This window comes from Tupaia chinensis, unplaced genomic scaffold, assembly GCF_000334495.1.
Source record: "Tupaia chinensis unplaced genomic scaffold, TupChi_1.0 Scaffold000466_1, whole genome shotgun sequence".
Taxonomy (NCBI): domain Eukaryota; kingdom Metazoa; phylum Chordata; class Mammalia; order Scandentia; family Tupaiidae; genus Tupaia; species Tupaia belangeri.
The window spans coordinates 1,038,724-1,062,595 of record NW_006159975.1 but is presented as its reverse complement, the minus strand read 5'-3'; the positions used below and the strand labels follow the sequence as shown (position 1 = coordinate 1,062,595).

General features: G+C 36.6%; 1 protein-coding gene across 1 annotated transcript in view; it reads right to left on the bottom strand.

Annotated features, from left to right (window-relative positions):
• Window positions 1-23,872, bottom strand: part of SEMA3E (semaphorin 3E) — a 302,659-nt gene that overhangs the window by 5,886 nt on the left and 272,901 nt on the right. Inside the window, exons 14-16 of the mRNA XM_006155761.2 lie at window positions 23,307-23,473; window positions 18,556-18,623; window positions 16,200-16,339 (exon numbers count right to left, since the gene is read on the bottom strand). Coding sequence (XP_006155823.1) covers window positions 16,200-16,339; window positions 18,556-18,623; window positions 23,307-23,473 — 375 coding nt within the window. The remainder of the gene's footprint in view (window positions 1-16,199; window positions 16,340-18,555; window positions 18,624-23,306; window positions 23,474-23,872) is intronic.

Genomic DNA, 23,872 nt, shown 5'->3' with positions numbered 1-23,872 from the left:
ACATAAGTCAACTTAACATTTTTTCTATTGTAAACCTGACATATGACAGAGATGGTTACCTAGCAAAGATAAATTCTAAGATGCAAAATCTCTCTAAATATATAGCTTTTAAATTTCTCCTTATGCCAAACACACCTTTCCTCATGCTGAGGTGGGAGAAAATTCTCTCCTCTGTATGACCATAAAAGAGGAAGATGTCCAAATAACAGCAACACAGTTAATACTCCCCTTGAAGGTCACCTCTCAGTGTAGGATGAGGACAAGATGCTCAAGTGCCACTCAACATAAAATGTTCTATGGGGTTGAAACAATGTGGCCCAGATATACAGTTCTATGCCGGTACCTCATCACAAAGATGTCTATTTATTAATATCTATAAAGTTATATGAACAATGAATTCTAATAGAAGAAGAATTAGAAAGAGGAAATCACTATTTTTGATCATGTAATGTGTAATCATGCATACTTACGCATTGGGCTTGCTGTCCTGTGTTAACATGTTACCTAGTTTATTTATTTTTGTTTATAACATTGAATTTATTAAAATGCTCATAATTATAAAAGGATATTAAAATGCACAGAATCAGCTGCCCAAAATGAGAGCGGGCTCAGTTGGATTTAACATTGATCCAAACCTGAGTCCATATATTTAATTTTCAAAGCTATTCAGCATTGTCTTGAAAAACTAACAGAAGAGAACTCTATTTGGGACTCTAGATCTACTCCTAGTCTTATGACCACAAAGTGGCTTGACACTCCCTGTTTTATACAGCAAGAACTGAGTTTTTGTCACTACATAAAGGAGAAAATAAAATGAATGGACTAGCTATTTACTCAAGAACAAAAAAAATATATATTTGGGGTATGCGATATTATAAAAATATTACTGTTGGGGCCAGTGGGTGGCGTGGTGTTTGAGGCAGCAGACTGTGACATGGTCAACCTCAGTTCAAATCCTAGACCTGGTTGCTTGCTTTCTCAGTTACCCCTCTCTCTGTATCTCTCTCTGGTCAGATTAAAACTAATAATAATAAAAAAATTTAATAAATGTTAAGAAATATTACTGTTAAGGCTAAAAAAATGTAAATTCTGAGTATTTGCTTAGTGTAGACTTATTAACTTAGGAAAGATGAACATTTTTAATAGATTGAAAAAGAAACTTCAAAATTACTGAACAGATGTTTCAAATGAGGCAAGAGTTCATGCACTTTATGTTATGAAGACTAGAAAAACAAAGAAATAATACTCATGTGGAACAAAGCCTGATGCTTTCAGTATATGTGTATAAAGACAAAAATGTAAACTTATGGCTGCCATTGATCCTTTGGACTTCCTGTCATGGGTTAGCAATGGCAAAGGTCAGGAAAATGTGAGTTATTTAGCAAACAAGATGGTAGAACAAATGTTCTACCATCATCATTATCCTACTTTTGATGACACAATGTAAGTGCAATAACAAAAGTTGTAATTTGTGCACTCCCTTATTTTTTACAGGAGTTCTCTCCATAATGCATTGAATTATCAATGAAACTAGGTTTTAATTTAGATTACACAAATTTAGCACAGATGCAATGAACACTGTTATGTGGAAGAAGCTGCTGATTGATAAGTTAACCATGCTTGTTAGATTTCTTGGCAGTATTTGATTGACATTGTCCTACATAGGAGGTTGTCTCAAGACCGACTTGAGATATGTTGACTTTAGGGATACATTAAAAAAAAAGTACTGAGAATAAACTGCAAATGAAGGGTTTTGACCTCAACTACAAATTTCTTTTGAATTTCCTATATGTGCACATATATGTGCTATTTAAAGTCTATATGATATATAAAATCAATGATCTTCAAATGTCATTGTTTAGTGTTAAGATATGTAAACACTTGTTTTCCCTTAAGCAGAGATTCCACAATGGAAAGATCAATAGGGTCAAGAGGAAGAGCGATCTATAAATTATGATGCTGGTTTTGTGAACCAGTGGCTTGTCTGTCTGTCTTACTTCACCCTAGAATAGGCATAAAAATATTTTCATGGTTTGGGATTGCTCCCAAATTTCTCCACAAGGGATTTATATAAGCTTATTCACTTCACTCCTAGAACTCAAGCTTGTTTATAATGTCTTTGGAGTATACCATAATTTTACTAGTAAATGGCTAAAGAATATAGTCTAAAGGAATACACTTTGAGAAACCAATTCGAATTAATCAATTTAATTGAATAGGCATTGCAATGAAATCTTAACCTTCAGCTGAAAGTGGTGGTTTAATTTTTTAAAAAATATTTTATCCAGAACATAGATTTCTTTCACAATATTACTCATTTAATAATGTTTCCATGTATATATATTTTTACTGAACCTTTATATTAGGGTTCAAAACTTGCCTATTATAGAGTAATATAGTAAACTGGGCTTTGTGAATTGTATAAAGTTTATAACTGTTTAGCTTTGAGGTTATGGCAAGAAAACAGTCACTGACATTTGGTAAACAAGTGAGTGTGACAGTTTTCAAATAATATTTTATTTACCAAAGAGCCAGAGGACTAGACTTGGTCCCTCAGCTACCGATTATCATCTTCTGCTTTAAATCATCGTCAGGTTCACAAGATCCTATTTTCAATTTAAAAATGACATATTCCATACTCAGAACATTCCAAATGTGTGTCATATTAAAGGGAAGAATTATTTACTAAGCTTTTGAGTAGCTTCAAAAAACAGATTTTCTTCATGATGACTACTGAAAATTACATACGATGAACTAATAACACTCAAGTATAGTCAAATGTGACTATGTAGATTCCGTGTTGATTTATGCGGATTGTATGTTTATACAGTTTTTCCTCTGAAATTTCACACACACACGAAGCTATAAAACCTTTACACAAGAAATATTGGAATTGGTACTACTCTAAATTAAAACTTCATATGGGTAAAAATACACATGGCTACACATTTAAATAGTGATAGAATAACTTTCTCATAGCCTAACTCAAATTCTGTGGATGAAATTACCATAGCCTCATAAACTCCCATTTTCTTTTCTTTCAATTCGAAAAATGAAAGGTCTCTCTCTTCCTTCTCAGAACCCATCCCTTAGCTTTGGTCTCATTTTGTTTTTTTTCTCCCAGACACACTTACCTTGCCACAGCAATTAGCTGCACATTTTCATCTTTTTGGCTACTTCCCCTCAACCTAGTCACCCTTTTTCTAAACACAAAAAGAAAGTTGGAAACTTTTCACTACTCTTTTATTTCCCTCCCTTTCTCATCCCCACCTTTCAGTAGAGTACACTGTGCCAGCTGTTTCTCATTGAACATGGACCGACTGTCATTTAACCTATTGTTACATGAGTCCTAGTGTCACCATTCCACCAAACACAGCTTCACTAGAGACTGGGTACTTACTTTCTGCATTTTTCAAAAGATGTCATTGACTACTTTATCCTTACCCAACTGTTTCCCCTAGGTTTGATTGAAACACAATCTTCTCATTACATTGTTTCTGTTTACTTAATTAGAAAATTTAAATACATTATTACATATAAAGAACTTAGAAAGGCATAGGGTACATAGTAAGGATTAAATTAATGCTAATTATTACTTATCTCCTGACTATTTTTGCTTCATCTTTTATCCCCTAATTTTTCCCTAAATGTGGATCTATGCTCACTTCTATCAGTTCGCTTTGCTCCTAAACCACTTATCCTCTAAAATGAGCTGTGCTAGGACAGGCTTCATTGAATTGTGACTGTAGACCTGGTATTGAAACCAGACTGTTCAGGCTCAAATGCAGACTGACTTCACAGTCTGTAGGATCTTATCTGATAAGTCCAACTCTCTGTAATTCAGTTTCTTTATCTATAAAGTGGAGACAATTAAAGAATCTATGTCATAGGATTGAAAATATGAATACAAAATGCTTAGGTTAGTGACTGGCACATAGTCAGTGTTAACTAAGTATGGATTATTGATGTTATTTTCTTACTATTATTATCTTCACAAATTTAATTACTACTTTTCGCTGATGTCTTTAGAATATTTTTTGGCATTCCAAAGTATTCTGCTTCTGAATATGCACATATCAGCAGGATAGCTCTATCTGAATGCCTTATAGGAATTTCTAAATCAATAGGGCCTAAAATAAACTACACCTTTCTCCCAAACCGACTTCTCTTCTGGTATTACACGAATCATGTTACTGTACCAGCAATCACATAGACACCCAGATAAAGAACATGTGAATGATTTTTGATTGCTTTTTTATTATATCAACTATCAAATTCACTTAATGTTATCTCATAAAAATTAGAATTTCTCTTCTCCCTTTCTACTACCACTGTTCAGTTCACACAGTCAAACTATTTCATTAACTATTGAAATACCTTCCTAATCTTCTTGACATCTAGCTTCTATGCCAGTTTTAAGAGTAATTTAGTCTAAATAGTTCATGTAAGTTGTTCTCAGTCTTATAAATAAAGTAAAATGGATTCTCTGATCTGTCTACTCATTTTTTCATCCTTGTTTACAATTCTTGTCATGGATTTACACATGCCATATTATTCCTGATCTCCATGGCATGGCTAGTTAACTTCATTGTACCCTCTAAGACAACCGTCCCCAACTGGGGTGTTGGTCCAGGGATGACTCAGGCACACCACGTGCACCGTGAACCCCACTTCCACCACTATCACATTGCAATACTCAATGAAACAATCACACAATAGGGTAAATGCTCCCATGAGCATCTAATACTATTGCTGACTTGACAGAAGGCAGAACTCAAGACTCAATAAGAGCTGGGGAGTGGTTGTAAACATAGATAAAGCCTTACTTGCTTGCCTGCTGCATACCCCCTACTGCATGGCCCAGTAGATCTACATTGTTCTGTGGCCTGGCCCTCAACAGGCCATGGGCCAGCACTGACCTGCAGCCCAAGAGGTGGTGCCCCTTGCTTTAAGGTGTAGTTCAAATGTTACCTCTGTCATGAGTCTTTTCCCAATTAGTCATCATGCCACATCCATATACAACCTATGTGTTGAGAATGGGGTTTTCCCCCTTGCTTTCAACAGCACTTCTAATGAATAAAATACATCATAATTATCTGTTTGCATTCTTGTCTTTGCTATGCAACTATAAGGCTTCTCAGAGACTGAAACTATGACTTAGTTATTATCTATAAAATTAGATCAAAGTGAATATTTTTTGTTCAGAACACCTATTATCGACATGTAAATAGAGAGAAGAGAGCAGAGAATTGAAAAGTTAATCCACTTGAGATGTTAAGCAGTCTTTAGAATTCTCAATAATACTAGAAAACATAAAAAGCAGATGGCTAGATTGTATATGAGGCAATTATTTGCACATCATTTGGTTTTGAAAATACAGGACCCATTAAGAATCAATGCCATGTCTGAAAATCAAGCTTCGTATTTTGATACTATGTCCCTTCTACTTTGATGTCCTGCTCACATCCTTGTCCTTAATACTACAGAATACTACATTCTTAACACAGTAACCGAAGTAATCTTTTTAAAACCAAATGTTGCTCATGTCACAGCTTTGTCAAAAACTCACGAACAGCTTCCTGCGTAACTTGGAGTAGACACCAAAACTCTGGATAATGGCCTGTAAGACCTGTCTGAACTGGTCATTCACTTCACCTCCACAGGACCTTTGTCAATTAGTCTCCCTCCTAACCATTCCCCTCTGACTAACTACCAACCATGCCGATGTTCCTTCCACTCTCATCAGCAGCCTTTGAATCTGATGTTCCCAATGTCCATAAAAATGCACCCACATTGTTATATGGACTGTTGCCTCATGTTTTGGGGGCCCTTTTTTCAAGTATCATTTTCTTGGTGGCTTTTTAGTGAGAGCTTCCATGACAACACCTTTAAAATTGCAACCTCTTCCTGTAAGTATTTTCTCTGTATTTTCCCCTTTGCCATTGCTTGATACATTAAACATTGCTCCTATTATTATGTTTTCTTATTTTCTGTAGTATAAGTTCTATTAAAATAAGACATAATCTATACTCAATAAATAAGTTTTGTACTTCTTTTTAATTTGCCAGAGGGTATATTCTTTTTTTTTTTTTTTGGAGAGGTTTTCGCTATAGGGTGTGTGTGCGCTCGCCAGACAGAGAGAGAGAGACATAGAGACAGAAAGCAAGACATCACCCCCAGAGGGGATGGTCATGCCACAATCCCTTCTCCTCTATTCTCCTCTTGGGATCTTGGGCATGCACGCACACGTGCCCGGCGTGAGATTTAAGCCACCGGGTCCGGGACGTGAACCGCGGTCAACGTGGGAGTCCAGCAACATAGTCATTACGCTAACTGCTGGTTCCCTCAGAGGGTACATTCTTGATCGAGAGAGACGGCATTTGCTTTGAAATAAATAGGAAAGCATTAGGCAGAATTTGGCAAAGTCATAATATGAGCAACTTTTTTTTTTTTTTCCCATAGGCATGTGTGCTCAACCAGAGAGAGTTGGAGAGGTACAGTCAGAGGGAAAGTGAAAAATCACTCCCCAGGGGGATAGTATTGAAGTATATAACTAAAGTATAAAGACATGACATTCATTCTTTTTTTTCTTTTTATTTTGGAGAGGTTTTGGCAGTAGGGCGTGTGAGCTCACCAGAAAGACAGAGAGATACAAAGAGACAGAAAGCAAGAAATCACTTCCCGGGGAGATGGCCACACTACAATCCCTTCTCCTCCATCCTCCTCTCAGGATCTTGGTCATGCATGCACACGTACCTGGCGTGAGTTTAAGCCACCAGGTCTGGGACTAGAACCACAGTCGACTACATGAAAGTCTAGCAACGTAGCTATTACTTCATCTGCTGGTCCCATGACATTGATTCTTAATGTGCCTTGTATTTTCAAAATCAAAAGACGAATAAATTATTGATTCATACAAGAAAGTACCATCCCCAGTGGGGTATGATCAAAACACAATCCTTTCTCCATTTACTATCCTGTCAGGATTTGGGACACACACACACACACACACACACACACACACACACACATGCAACCAACATGTTTTTCAAGACTTCAGGTCCAAGCTTCATAGTCAGCCACATGGAAATGGCTCCCTTAATCACTAGGGCATAGGGCAGTCCAATAAATTAGTTTTGAATGATTAATAAAACATTCTTGCATTAAAAATACAAGAAAATGAGGTAGCGGACTCCAAACTGTACCAAGATGCAGATGATAGAGTACATTTATTTTTATATAAAATTCCTCTTCTACCAAGAGGCACAGAGCAGAAGCTTTAAAATGCTTTGAGAATGAAAACGCATTGATATATGCATTATATAATAATAATTCATAGTATCAGTGCTTAGAGTGGGAATTGTCCAAATTAGGGTTACATTCTTAGACATCTTAGATGAGAAATAGTGCCTTTTCACCAAAGCAGCAGCAATGTGCACCATTAAACTCTGACCAAGAAATACACACACACATGCACACACATACGCACACATGCATACATATAACATCAGGACCAGTTTTTAGAAATCAAATTCCAGAACTTCTGTTACAAACATTTTTCCATTTGTCCCATGTCTCAAAGCATCTGAAATTATATTTAGAATTCTGATTCCAGAAGGTTTTGTGGATTTGTAGAAAGAATATAGAGACATGGACCTGAATCTACTTTACTAGCTGTCAGCAACCAAGAGAGTTTTTCAACATTCTGTGTCTCAATTACTTCATTTAGAAACCATTCCTTAAAAAAGAAAAATAGCACACATAAAATCCCTATAGTACTGTCCTTGATACTTAGACAAAACATGGAGGTGAAATAGTACTTAGCTTTAAAGTCAGAGATACTGCAATTCAACCCTCGGATGTCTCACTGACTTTTTGTATGAGCTATACTCTATCTTAGCTTCTGCACGTGTAAGAGGAGGATTATTATGTCTAACATAGAGTTGTAAAATCTAACAATAATGAGATAGGCACCAACCTCAGTCCCTGTGTTCAATAGGTACCGATTAAAGAAGAATAGCTTCATCTGTCAAGTCTGCTCTATTAAGGCTCTTTTCCCCTCAGAATATTACAATAACTGATGTTCTTTATAGCATCTGGTATATTTACCTTTACTTCTTTTAATTTACATTTAATATATTTATAGCAATTCATTATAGAATAATAATTAAAAGGCCATGAAGCCAAGAGGAAATGTTCCCTTATGAAGTACACTTTCAATAAGCATTTATAAAGTTAATGACATGTACAAAGATTGTGCCCCATCTTATACTGAAGGGACTAGGAAACTATAAAGTACATATTTGAGAAAACTGCTATAATCCAGAGTTTAGGATCTAGCTGAGTTTCTAGATCTTTCTAGCAATTAAGTTATGGAGAGTTTCTAAAGATTAACTTGAGCAAAACTTTTATCCACACTTGCATTTGAACAGGCAGAAGTGCCAAAATGAAAAAGATACCTATGCTTGATGGTCTGACAAATGAATGATAATGGTTTGTAACATCAGTGACTAACTTCGATGGCCATTCTCAAGAGTAATCTAAATAGCATTCCAATAGGGTGAAAGAATTGCACCAGGTAAACTTAAACATCCTTTACCAGGGTCTAGATTTGGTAATAAAGTTATTATCTATGTGTCTCATAGCAAGTGAGACATAAATGGTGACTTCAAAAAGTTTGTGGAGAATGGAGAGAATGGAAGAGAAGGGATTACAACATGACTATTCCCCTGGGGGGGAAATTTTTCACTTCCCCTCCCTACATCTCCAGTGAGTGCACACACCCTACAGCAAAATCTAAAAGGAAAAAAAAATGTTGAAAATGGAATTAAAACTCGAGTTTATTTTGGTGCAAAAAAGTTAAAATCCATGTATAGCCTTTTCATGATACATGTGTTCCATGAACTGTTTGAAGACCCCTTGAATGAATGGTAGTAAGTGCAAAAAGATCACTAAATAAAATTCAGGACTCATGTGCAAAGATATTCTGCTTTATATATACAGCATATACATTCGGCCTCTGATAATGACAGCAATGTTATGTTTTGTTTTCACTTTGATTGTGAATACATCGGTATATACCTTGTTATGTCTATAGAAACCATGAATTATCTGATTTAGATGTAACTTTTGATGAAGAGAATAAATTCAGAATCTCAAATATCAGTCCATATATCAGCCAGAGACATTTGAATGTAGTTGAAAATAGGGAGTAACAATTATGGTAAAGGAGAAGTAGATTATATCAACAATATGAGAAAAAAAGCTTATAATTGAACATTGATGGATACAGCATGTCAAAAAGATTTTCAAATGAGGCAGATTATGGTGCATTCCAAATTAGAAACAGAACATATTGAGTGAAGAAAACCACTACTGAAAGGATTACTTCTCTGTCTTGTGAAGCCATTCAACTGGAGGAACTATGGAATGGTCCCAGGTCCTCTCTTGCCAAGTGAGTTAGGATGGAATTAAAAAAAAAACACTTCACCTCATAGTCATGAAATGGAAAATACTTTAATACTAAATCAACAGTTTAATTCAGTGGAACATGTTATAACATTTTTGGACATGTGTTTATTCTTATGACATCATGAAAATTCAGGGGAATGTTGCTTTCTTGGTAATGTTTCTATATTAACTCCAATAGCCTTTGTTAAATTGGAGTACCTTCTGTGGAAGGCTACATATTAGATATTGCACATGAACAAATGTTCATCCATTTTGTACCCTATCCCTAACATGGCTGTCTGCTTCTGTATTTATGCTTGCTCTTCCCATGAGAAAACAGCTAGTGCTAAAACCACATCTGGGACGAAATCCTGTACCTGCTACTGTCTTTGCTAACTAGCCCGAAACCCTTGTGTTTAGCAATAGAATTGCTTGCATGGAAACCCTACTCCCTTCAGAAATAATTAACCTGTTTGCTTCAGCCTCTGTAATGGCTTGCATAGAAACTCCTGGTAACTGACCCCCTATAAAAAGACTACTCAAACTTCAGTTGGGGCTACAGTTCTGACTCTTGGTGTCCCCCTACCCCCTGAGCCTCATACTATAGTCGCTGGCCAGCTAATAAAGTCTCCCTTTAAACTTAATCTGGCTTTGGTGGTCATTCACTCGGTGGCACTCTACAACATTTGGAGGTCCCGGTGAGATCTGGGAACCTTAGAGTGGCCAAATAACGCCCCAACGAGGATGCTCCTTACACCCTGTCCCAGGTCCCAAGAGGGGTAAGGAGGTCTCACAAACATGGATCAGAAATTAGAGTCATTGGTGGCACCTGAATCTGGTAAGAGTCTAGTTATTTTGGTTTGAGAACTCTCCTGGTGAGACTTTAGGAGGGCTGGATGCAGCAGAACCTCCGGTCCCTGGGCCTCAGTGCGATGGCACTTCGGGTCCCTGGTGACAGAGATTTCTGGATAAACTGTCTTGCTTTGTCTTGTCTTTGAAAATGGGACAGGACCAGTCATCATCCTGCTTGTCTTTGGGTGCACTGTCTTGATTTTTCTAGTCTTTGTCGGTCTTGTTTTTGTCAAGATGGTCAGGGACAATCGTCAGTCTGTTTGTCTAAATGTACCCCCCTTAACTGTTTTCTAGATCACTTTCAGGACTTTTGACACTGGGCTGAGGGTTATGGTGTATCTCTGTGAATTGCCTTATTAGTGTTAAAGTAACCCTAGGGAAATTGGCCCTTACAGTCCTGATGTGTGTGTGTATGCATACATGTAATATGTCATGTTATGTACTGTATATTGTATGTCTGTGTGAAAAAGGCCTTTAAAAATTCTATTCAATTTGGTTTATAAAAAGAGTGCTCATAAAAATTGGTTTAAATGCTTTTCAAATTCATATAACTTTAGTAAATGATCTGGTTTCAAATATAATGAAACAAGAAAATAAGTGAAAGTCTTCACAATTTTCAACATTATTTTACCTAGGTTTTTGTTAATCAAGCAACATCATGCTTATCTTAATGTGGTTGGTTTAATAAAACAGCTAGTGTTGTATGTTACTTTTTCTGTTTTTTTAGTTTTAGCGCTGACAGAACATCTTTGACCTCAAAGTAACTCTTGGATGTTTAAGAGGGCCCCTGAAACAACCAAAGGGAGATGTTAAAATGATCAGGCTTATCCTTTATATGTTATATAAAGATGGAAAACATTGTCAAATTAAGTAATTCTAATTTTCTTTACATTGTGTTTAAGTTATATGTAAAAATACGTTATGTACTTGTATGTCTATATATGTATTGTGTTCCAAAATAATTTGAGATTTCCAGGAATTTATGATGGAATATTTATCAGTCATGTGGTAAGTTATTATGTTAAACTGGTTTCTAGCCAAATTTCTTTGTCAGTTATGAATTTTTATCAGAGCATTAACTATGGCTATAATCCTAATGTCATGTCCTTTAGAAAATTCACAGAAAAGAGTGGAAAGAGAATGTACTCTTTTTTTTTTTTTTTGAGAGATTTTCACTGTAGGGCGTGTGCGCTCGCCAGACAGACAGAGAGAGACATAGAGACAGAAAGCGAGAAATCACCCCCCAGGGGGGATGGTCACGCCGCAATCCCTTCTCCTCCATTCTCCTCTCGGGATCTTGGGCACGCACGCACACGCGCCCGGTGTGAGTTTTAAGCCACCGGGTCCGGGACACGAACCGCAGTCGACTACATGGGAGTCCAGCGACATAGCCATTACGCTAACTGCTGGTTCCCAAGAGAATGTACCCTTAAAAGTACTATTTTCTAAAAATTTAATAATTTAACTGGGTAAAATTTTCATTTTCTATGTGAACTGATTGGTTTTCTAAACTGTTAAGCCAAAATCAACCAAAGAAAAGCAAAAAAAGTTTGACAAAATCAAATGTTAAGTAGCCAATACAATACACCTGAGTTATAAAGGTAAAATTGATATAAAATATATGTCTAATGTTAAACATGGACTTATTGGAGTATTGCTGCCTGGTTTTCTCTGAGTCTTCCTTATAATTCTTGTTATTAAGTTAATATACTTTAGTTATTCCTTTTGTTGGTCTTTAAATTTTATAAAATTGGGAGGTTCTATTAGTAAGGCTGTTTAGTTTTGCATTGAAAAAGTTGTTAAATAAGTTTTGTTGTTATTGTTGTTTATTTGTACATGTTTATAAGCTACCATTCAGTATATGTGGATATATGTAATTCTATTTTTACAAGCTTAATAACTCCCTAAAAAAAATCAAACTTCCTAAGGTGGGATAGAAAAGTTAAACATGGACAATTAACAAAAATTGGGCCTATGTATCAGAGACAAAAGCTAAAAATTCCTATTCGAGAACTTAACAGGGTACAAGTTTCAGAAAACGGGGTGAGACAAGTTAAGGTAGGAGCTCCTGGCTGCCACCTCCCTCCCTGCCTGCTTATACTCCTGTTTCTCTTTAGTTAGGCCTCTCTCCCACTGGACTCTCCCCTTAGTTAAATGATCAAGAGGTCTAAATACAAAAATAAAAATTTAGATTAAGACTACATTCTCTAATTCTCTAGCTAGGGTTTTTGTATAGTTAATAAGGCAGATGTCTTATAAAACCTGTAAACTCCGCCCTCTAGTACTCAGCTGCTCCTTGCAGGATCTACTAGAATTTAGTTTCACTTCTCAGTGTTAGAACTCTTACAATTCAGAACAGATTTTTTTTTAAAGTTCTCAAGAAACTGAAAAAAAATGTTATAACAAATTGACAAGGCACCTTAATCTGTGATTTAACTTTCACTTAAATGACACCCAGTAGCCACTCGTCGTAACCCCTGAACTTCTTCGAGGGCAGGATCTGGACACAGCCCCGATCAGAGCCTCTGCCTCGAAAGAAACTCTGTTTCCAAAGTGGACAGCCCAGCCATTAAACAATGCCCATAACTGGCATCCTCATGTTCCCCACTGGGACCTTGTCCCCAACCAAGTGTGGAGCTGGTCGCTAGAGACAGAATGCACTGAACTCTGAAAGGAGCTCAGGACTTCTGAAGTCCATGCTGACCTTTGAAACTGAGGATTGATGGGGTCCAAGACCCCTGTGGCTCCCCATGGACATCTAACAATCTCACTGGACAAGCCTCGGGTAACCCTTAAAGTGACTAAGATTAATTTCTGTCTAAATCAGAGGTTAAGGTTATTTTTTAAAAAGTACAGTCATACCAACAACTAAAAGTTCTTGTAACCACCCCAGACTGTCCTCCCACCCTTACCCTCCTACACTCAGGAGGAAGAAAAATTGGCCCACAAATAGTTGTCATGACCAAATGACAGGACAATAGTCCCTGAGGCCCTTGAGCGGGTCATCATAGAACAGGCATTCAGGCCGCCTCTCTGCAACTAAAAGAGGAGGCCCCAAGTGAACCAGAAACTACACCTCTTGTCCATGGAGAGGACCCTTTCAGTCCGCCTCATACTTGATCTGGACCTACTTATGGGCCAGAACCTAAGGACTCCTCCATGGGCAAGAAATCAGCTGAGAGGGACAACATGTCCCAAGGGGCCTTGGCCCCCTTGCCAGTTTTTCCCCTCAAGCAATGAGACCCTCTGAACTAGGTCCAAATGATTTATTCCCTTTACAGTTTATTCCCCTCTCTCTACAAGTAACATGTAAACTGGAAAAACCAGAATCCCTCCTTCTTTCAAAACCCACAAAGTTTAATTAATCTCTCTCCTTGAGACTATTTTCTTCACCCATCAGCCTACCTGGGACGACTACCAGCAGCTCCTCCAGACTCTCTTTACCATTCCACTGCCTGGCCCCTGCAGAGTCTACATCATCCTCACAGCCGGCCTTAAACCCTGAAGCCCCAGTTTGGGTCAGACACCACACTCCCTGCCCTCTTGACCCCACTGGGACAGAACTTTCATTGTTATCCTGAAAAATCCTTCTCCTGTCAAGGTTACTGGGAAGCATCATTGGATTCATCACTCCTGCTTGAAGCCTGCTGCCCGGCTCCCTGATGCTGCTGCCTCCAGGATCCAAAGATGAGGACTTCAGCCTTCCTCAGATCTCCTCAAGGTCAAATTGCGCTGACTTTCCTGATACTTCTTCTCCTCTTTGCCCCTCGCCTTCCCCTCACCACATAAACTTCCCTCTTATACCTGGATCCTCTCTTGACCACTGGTGCCTGCCAGGTCTCTATGGCCCATCCTTATGGGTCTGAGCCTCAATTCTATACCAACCACTCTGGGGTTGTTAGGAACAGCCTGAACCAGTTTCACAAACATCTTCTAGAGTGTGAGGAGCACCGCTCCTCTGAGGATAATTGGTATCAGTCTCTCTTCTCTTGGCCTCGCTGGCTCACCACCATCATCCCTACTGTTGCGGGTCCTGCCCTGCTTCTCCTCCTAACCCTTCTCTTTGGCTCTTGTGTCCTCCATTTTCCCATTAACTTTGTTCAGGGCCTGATTCAATCTGTCAAACTCATGGTTCTCCACTCCGCTATGAGCCTCTCCCCTTCTCTGAATCAATGATTTGATTCTCCAAATCAGAAGGGAGGAATGTGGAAGGCTGCATATTAGATATTGCACATGAACAAATGTTCATCCATTTTGTACCCTTCCCCCAACATGGCTGTCTGCTTCTGTATTCCTGCTTGCTCTTCCCATGAGAAAACAGCTAGTGCTAAAATCACATCCGGAATGAAATCCTGTACCTGCTACTGTCTTTGCTAACTAGCCCCAAACCCTTTTGTTTAGCAATGGAACTGCTTGCATGGAAATCCCACTCCTCTCAGAAATAATCTGCTTGATTCAGCTTCTGTAACTGCTTGCATAGAAACTCCTGGTAACTGACCCCCTATCAAAAGACTGTTCAAACTTCACTCAGGGCTACAATTCTGACTCTCGGTGCCCCGCCCCAGCCTCATACTGTAGTCGCTGGCCAGCTAATAAAGACTCCCTTTAAACTTAATCTGGCTTTGGTGGTCATTCATTCGGAGGCACTCTACAACACCTCTTCTAATGATTATCCCAGGAACCTGGAATTTACATATTTAATACAGTATAGTCACTCAAAATGAACTGTATTTTTGGTCAAAAATATGTTGGATTTTTGGTTTCACCGAAGGCTATCAAAAAAGGCATATAAAGTTAAAGTGCTCCATATTTAGAATCAGTAATTTTGGCTTCCAATGATAAACGTATAGTCTTCAATGCCAAAATGACACGAAGACTTTCATTGAATTACTGTCTAACTGAAATGTACCTATTAGCTCTCCCCTGGGCCTATGGTAGGTCTTTACAATTTCTTCCTCTTATTTAATTTGCAATGCTCTTTACCATAATTTCTCTTAATCTATATTGGAGAATGAGCCATTTCCCTGCTTAACAAGCTAGATATTTACCAATATCTAGCTCCTTCTGATATATCCAAATTTCCTTCTACTTTCTACCTTTATAGTTCCACTTCTTTGAAAAAGGAGTTCAAAATTCCCATCAACATCAGTGATCTGCCTACCCTAACTGCTTTGTGCCCTGGATTGCTCCCTGTAAACAGCCAGCTCCCTCAACATGCATACTTTTATCCAGTAACTCCCTCCGGACTATGCTGTGCACACACTTCAAGTGTTGGCTATCTTTCCATCTCTCCCAGTAACACCCTATCCCCTCCCATCACGTGGGTATTACAGAAATACCATCTCTGCTGCTGCTTAAAAGGATGAAAGCACTGATGCCTTTGCTTTGTCCCCTAGGGAAAAGAACCCTTGTGTGGGCTTATACATGATTTAAAAGCTGAATTGTACAACTGGCTTACTGTTGCTTTAATTCTATTATTCATATGCCTAAAATATATGTGATATAGTAATAGTGATTAGGTTTGCTATTCCTCTAAAACACTGCCTTAGATAATACACAATTTGAGACCACCATTTTTAAAAATGACACTACAATCATGAAGTATCTCCTGAATAAAAATCCAGTTTTTGGAATCCAAATTAGTGATTCATATATAGATACATATGTGCATGCATCTATAAATTATCTACATATGTATATAAATGTTCAGAAAAAATCTGTGTGTATTCTAAATGTTCATATAAACATCAATCACAAATAATAAGTAAAACCCAATTTTTAAATAAATGTCTATAAAGCACTACAGTTTTATTTTTAAGCATCCTGATAAATCATCTATATATTAATCACACACAGTATGCAAGTCACCCTGGCATGAATGTGAGACTGTAAATTACCTCCTCTTTTCTTGTTTCACGTCCTTTCTGTACAAACCAGATGACTTTCGCTTGTAAAGATCGTGGAGTACATTCCAGCAAAGTACTGTTGTTCTCAATGCCATAGGCCAGGCGCTCTTCAGTCTTATCCAAAGCATCCCCTACAATGAGAGTGGAAACATCAGCCTTGAGACTTTGATTGTCCAGATTAATAATTTTTCTATACCATTCTTTATTCAGATCTCCATAGCAACTTGAATAACTTACCATGTATTGCTAAAATATATACGTAAATTTACATAAATTGCTTAATTTAGGCATTAAAAAGAAACAACACAGTACAGGTCAAGACAGAAGGAGATAACTCAGAATTTGGTTTCAAACAATGGGACAGCCAGGACAGTAAGAAGGAAGGAGAGTGAGGCCCAAAATTCAAACAAAGCACAGAGCCAAATTCATGGTTACAAACAAAAGCAGAAAGCAAAAATCTAAGCATTATGGCATTACACAAACACAAGAGTAAATGATATCTTGGTAAGGAATTGCATTTAGGCAAATGCTGGGCTCCTGCCGTAAGAAGAGAGCATGAAACTGAAACAAGGACTTTGTGAACCGGAGTGTCCTGATTATAATCTATGCCTTGGACCAGAAATACTTCTGCTGGACTTTGACAAAAACTTGCACACAGGAAAGTATACTCAGCTGCAGTGGGAAATAAAAGCAAAAGATTTATTCTTTGTTGTTTTAGCCAAGATTGAATCTTATAACTCAATCCCAGGATTTTTTTCCTTACGCCCGAGGCCTCCTTACCTTCACAACTGACCTCTTAATTTCCCTAAGATTAAGGTCCTACCTTCTCTTGCTAGGATTCCCAGAGGTTTGAGTCTTACAGGGAATCCAGTCAGCCTAAGGTCTAGCAAACTAGTGCTTGATTGCAATCTCTGGATGTGTGTATAATCACCACTGATCTAATCTTTGTACCCATTCTCCCAGTTACACTGAGCAGCCTGTTCAACCACTGTGTAGTCGGAAGAGTATTTTACTGCTTTAACTTTCTTCTCTTTCTTTCTCCTTTTTGCTTTCTTTCTCTTTTTTCTTTCTTTTTTCTCTCTTTCTTCTCTCTCTCCCTTTCTATTTTCTTTCTCTTTGTTTCTTTCTCTCCTCTCTTCTTTCCTTTCTTTTTCTTCTTTCTTTCTTTCTTTCTTTCTTTCTTTCTTTCTTTCTTTCTTTCTTTCTTTCTTTCTTTCTTTTCTTTCTTTCTTTCTTTCTTTCTTTCTTTCTTTCTTTCTTTCTTTCTTTCTTTCTTTCTTTCTTTCTCTTTCTTTCTTTTTTTTTTTGAGAGTTTTGCTATAGAGCATGTTTGTTCACCAGAAAGACAAAGAGACAGAAAGTGAGAAATCAGCCTCCATGGGGGATGGCCACGCTGCAATTTCTTCTTCATTCTCCTCTTCAGATCTTAGGCACACACACACAAGCAACAGGCATGAGTTTTAAGTCACTGGGTCCAGGACTTGAACTGTTGTCAACTATGTGGGAGTCCAGCGACATAACCATTGTGCTATCTGCTGGTCCCTTGTTGAACTTCTTTACATTTGCCTAAAGTTGAATTTCGTCTCATCTAGACCACCTGTCACCCTTTTTGTACCACCAACCCCAGTCCTGGGTTTATTCTCCATTTCAGCAAGAATAATGCTCTTCACTTTATTCTATTTCAAAGCTTAGAAGGTGAATTGATATAAGTTACATCATTCTTGATACAGTAAGTTTTGAGATGAAGAGGTAAGTCTTGCAAATTACTGGGCCATCAGCCACGTAAACTATTCAGCATTTTTCTAAGATTTCTCTGGTGATAAGTCTGATATTAAAACTTGGTGGTGGTAGTGGTGGTGGTGGTGGTGGTGGGAATAGCAAATGGCATAATGGTTATGTCACTGGACTCCCATGTGGTTGACCGCAGTTCAGATCCCAGACTCTGCAGCTTAAAACTCACACTGGGTGCCTGTGTGTGCATGCCCGAACTTCTGAGAGGAGAATGGAGGAGAAGGGATTATGGCATGGCCATCCCCCAGAGTGGGGTGATTTCTCACTTTCTGTCTCTGACTCTCTAGTAAGCACATGCACCCTATAGCAAAAACCTCTCTCAAATAAGCCAACCAACCAAACAAACAAAAACTTAGTGGTGGTATATGAAAATTACTTTCTTAATTATATAAAAATTATACATCAACTTTTGACAACATGAAAGAAAAAAATACTTTCAGTAACACTGTTCTGTACATAAATCACAAAGAAAACAAGAACTCCTTTGAAGAAGTTTGCCATTTATCTTCAATATGCACTCTAAGTAACCCATAACAATTGATTTTCTATGGATTACCAACAAACTGCTGTCCAAAGCATTGCTGAGCTGCATTTCCATGCCGAACATCTTGTCTGCGGAACCGCCTAAAAGAAAATAAATGCATTTAGGAGATATTCGGATTTCAATTTTCCAGACTGTAAAATACAGCCAACACTATTAAAGATTCAAGTAGTATTCTGCTTCTGAACAAATTGATCAGTCACATGAAACAAGGATAAAATCCAAGTTTCATAATATATTGCAATAGAATGTTCTTCAAGGATCTATACAGCACTCTTCTTTATACATTTTACATCATTTTAAATTCTGGAACATCAACAATAATTATTTTATTTTATTATTTTATTGATATATTAAATCACTGTATTATCATTAAAGCATGAAAGATTAATTTTCCCAGCATGAATACACTGTATATTAGCTCAGGTAAAGATATTATACACATTATCATCAACAGATATTTTTTCATTTTTGTGCCCATTAAATGTTTTGCTCCTTTCTTTAAAATTTCTCTTTACATTTTGTTAAAATTTTAGTTCAACAAGAAGTATTCTATTTTGAAATAAGTAGCTTAGTGGCAAGGGATATGTGCAGATAGAACATGGGATCTGAGGTCGCATATATATTTGAGTTCAAGATGTCATAAAATTCCCGTATATAATAATGTGCACATATAAAAGGCATTTGAATTCATATATTTTGTGCTAGAGCTATCATGATTAATTAGCACAAATTAAGTTGTTAATAAAGAGATAACTAATAACTTATTCATCTTTTATTCAGATGTAAAATTCAAAAAGTATATGCTTCCATTCAATGTGACAGGTGTTACAAGTGTTGAACAAGATGTCTTTCAGGTACTGGAACTCATCTTTCATATAGAGGAACTCAAGAAATACTAGATTTCCTCCCTCAATTTGTCTATTATAATTAGAATGACTTCTAGTGTATTTTTATATTTTATAGTTCAGATATATACTGAAAGTCAACAATATTCTATACCCACGGAAAAGATATCCAGAATGCATACAATGCTTTAAATTTGCGAGCATCTTTCTGAGGAATTAAGCAATGACAATTACCATCACTAGTAAAATCATGAACTCTAACATACTTAATTCAGATTAGAAATAAAAATAGAAATGTTATATAAAGGTGGAAAGTACCACTCACTTTTCTACATCATGGCATTGCTTCAAGATTGAGGGAATAACATAAGGCAAAGCAGAAGTTTTATCCTAGAGGGTGGTGGCGAGGCTTCCAAAGTGACAATGAGATGCTTTACCATATGTAATGATAAAATTGGGAAAAGTGAACCAGATTCAAATCCTAATGCCACCAGTAACATTCTGTGTGTGTGTGTGTATATATATATATATATATATGTATATATATATATATATATATATATATATGTATATATATATATACATATATATATATACATATAAAAATATATATATATATAAATTGTGTGTGTGTATATATATATAAATAAATAAATTCTGTGTATATATGAATTTTCCCCTTTCCTTATTCTTTATTTCCTTTATAAAGTAAATGAGTGGGCGAAATGATGACTAGTATGTATTCCAGTCTTATCATTTTCCCCCTCAAGCGTCTCCTCACTGACTCTAAATAATGATAATGGAATGTTATTTCAAGAGATGAAGTGCTTTTAGCACGTACAAGTTCAGATCTTACTTAACCTTATACAGAGACCTAGGGCAGATCAACATTTCTAATCAAATGTTAGGCTTATCATCTAAACACGAGGCATATTTAAAAACAAATTTAGCAATGGCTGGTTAGAAAACTTTACCGAAAGACCTGGTATTTTTCAAGATTCAGGTTAAAACTGCCATTTGGATTATCCTATTGCGCTAGATTGAAAATATGAGGTTGTCAGGAAAGGCATATATTTTTCTGTTTTTCTGTGCAAAAATGCATCATAACTCTCCTGACAGCCCAACAGAACTTGTGAAAAAAAAAGTAACAAGTGCAAGTTTTATGCATCTATATTGTTTTATACTATGATGAACAGGGACTAGATAACTAGTAGGAGATGTAGATGAGAATCAAACAGCTGTGGCTAATTCCTTGCTTCGCCAAGGACTGCTTCAGTCCTGGGAATCTGAAGTCTGCCGAGTGGTAATGAATAATGGAGCAGTGGTAAAATCAATGAAATGGAAAATTGTTTCCACTTTGCAGAGATGGTGCTGTATTTTGATTGTTACACAAGTGATGTGAAAATCAAGGGAACCGAAATCATAGAATTGTACAAAAGCAATGTGAAGAAGAGTGCAAAAAATTGTTTAAAATCATTAGAGACATGCATTGAAAAGAAAAGCTATCACATTCTTTAGCACATTTTCAGTTCGTCTTATACTGTCCCAGTGCAGTTGCCCTTTATTTCAGCTTAAAAATAAAAGTTTTAGGATTGGAAGTTTGAAAATGGTTAGGCAAAGTTGATGTCCATTCTCAAAGCTGAATATTTTTCTAGTTTCTTAGAAACTTTTTAAGAGAACCTTGAAAACAGACAAAATATAAGAGCAAAGGGGGAGAAAAAGTCCTAGCTGTATATATTTTAGTATATTTTTGGAAGACCATTTTAAATCAGTGGTTTGGGCTGTGAATTAATGTTCTTCCCTGTTGACTCATTTTCACTCTGTGAGCAGAAAAGTATTTATTTTAATGACCAGCTTTCAATTTCTGCTTCTATTCAGGTCTGAAGCAAAAATGATCTGCTATAAAAGCAAACTATTTTCCCTTTATGTGCTGGAACTTGTCCAAAAAGTTCTCCTCCAGGGGTGAGTGATGGTTCAAAAGAATTCGACACCACTGAAAGATCTCCATTACATGTCACTGAACTGAACTAATTCATTTATGAGCACGGCTTCTGAGCCCAGCATTTCATTCCTTCCTGCCCCTATTTTGTCCATTTATTTAACTTTTTCCAAGTAAGTCTTTTCATCCACTCCTTTTAAATGAGCAAGATTGTGGTTGTATATTCTTACAAGATATACCTTATACCAAGAAACATTTAGATGTGGAAACTGCCCAGTTAAAATTCATCATCACTACTGCATGCCTACTACAAAACCTTGCTATTCATAAGCATTTGGTGTAAGGTTTATAAACATTTTTATTATGGTGAATAGTGACATGGTTAATTTTATTATTTTTGGTGACATTTTCTGTTTGCCCTTAGATCCTACAATGATATCCCTGACCCATGAAATTGCACAATTTTCTCGAAACATCCTATGTTTTTGCAAAGACCATTAATTCCATTTAAATGGAATCTCCTTCTATATCTACCTTTAAGATTGAGCTCAAAGGTTGGGCTGTCATTAGAATTAAATGAAACATTATGTGTATTATACATAGTAGGTGTTCAATAAATTGCTATTACTACTATTTTCAACTCCATTCAACTTCAGGTTCTGATTTCCCATAAACCAAGGGTTGTGATCATTTCTTCATACCCCTTCCATATGGTACAGTAATTAGCCTACTAGGTAAATACATCGCTAATCAACATTTTCAAGTAGAAATATGGCTATATTCTTCATGTTTTTAAATATCAACAGCTATTTATACAAAATCAATGTGCTCAATTCCATAATACAGTTTATAAATAGGTTCAGAAGCATGCCTTCTGAAGACGTTTCCATATCTGCTTGTTCTATGCTTTTTTCAGATTAATTAATTTAGTGGAGATCAAATGAACAAAAATTCTGAATTAGTGAAGATTTATAAATGAGATTAAATAATATATGTGAACCTATAAAAATAACAATACACTAAATTGGGTTAAATGAGACTCTGAAAATGATTTAATGCAAAGTAACCCAAAACGAAATAGTAAGAATAACTGAAATTAATATGAACTGTTAAAAATGTTAGGTAAATTTTATATATCAGGACATCAGAAAAGTCATGATATATTTTTCTATGCAAAAATGCATCATGATTTTATTGATGACCCAAGAGTTCTTTGCCCTTATTTTAACTTTAGTCACTTTATTATGGGAGAGAAAGGTTTATTGTTAAGAAATTAAAAAAAATATTTTTCCCTTATGATGTCCTGTAAATATATACTTCATATGATGTGGTGGAGAAATATCCTTATTTTTCAGAATACCTTCTGAAGCTCAAGATCTGTTTTTAAAATCCTTCGATTTACCTTCTTTAACAAATGGAAATGACCTCTTGGAAATATACACATTAGAGTTTGGAGGCTTTAAGAACCCTTCATTTGTGTTGAATTAAATCACACGTTTCATTAATTATACAGGTCATACATTTGCCTAGGAGTTAAAATATTCACTTTCAAAATGAAATAAATGAAGACCAGCTGGTAGAGAGGACATGGGGCAAATGCAGGATGTGTTTTAGAATTTATTTATTTTCCTTTTAAGTCTTTGAATCCGTCTTGTGTGGTGGCTTGCCATTTCCACATTTTAAGTTTAACTCGTTTCATGTCTTCCAGCAAATATTTCAGAAGAGGGAAGAATTGAATCAAATGTGGATAGAAAAATAAAAGCCCATCAGTGTGTTCAGCTCCAGTCTTGGCAACATTTTATGGAGGTATTTCTGGGAAAATGTCAAATTTTCAAAGTTTATAATAAGAACAAAATATGAATGATAAGTAAAAAATATCATCTGTGTTTTCATGGAATGGTTGCAAAAGGAAAATAACAACAACAAACATTAGAGTTTTCCTAAACAATATAAACAGTCCCTCAAGTAATATGTCTCACCTTTTTGCATGTGTGCCCGTTGGGTAATACCGGGAACAGGAAATGCCATCCCAGGCACAGTAAGGGTCTCGAGCCAGGCAGCAGTCAGCACAAGCACTACCATACATGTCACAGTGATGGAATCTGACTTGAGCCACAGCAGAAGATGATCCAATATACAGCTGTTGCTATAGGTGTTAGAAAGAGGCCACTTATCAAAAATGGAAAGCACTTTTACTCAAGCTATTACACCTAGATTTACACATTCATATAGTCACTTCAGTGAGTATTCACTAAATTATGACAGCTGCTTAGGATAGGTAACAGAACACTGGTACTTTCAATTCCCAAAAATCTGAAATATTTTTGTAGGCTTAAATGCAGCAGTACCGAAATTGTTGGAAAGCTAGACAAGAACTCAAGAAGCTCTCTATTCTTTTATGCATTATCTAAGCAGAAAGACTCTCATAATTATCTAACATTGTAGGCCTTCCTTTAAAGATCTGTAGGAGCACCCAGTGAGAGACTGGATAAATAACGATCTCTTAAATATTGACATAAAAAAAGTAGAAAAGTGATATAGACAT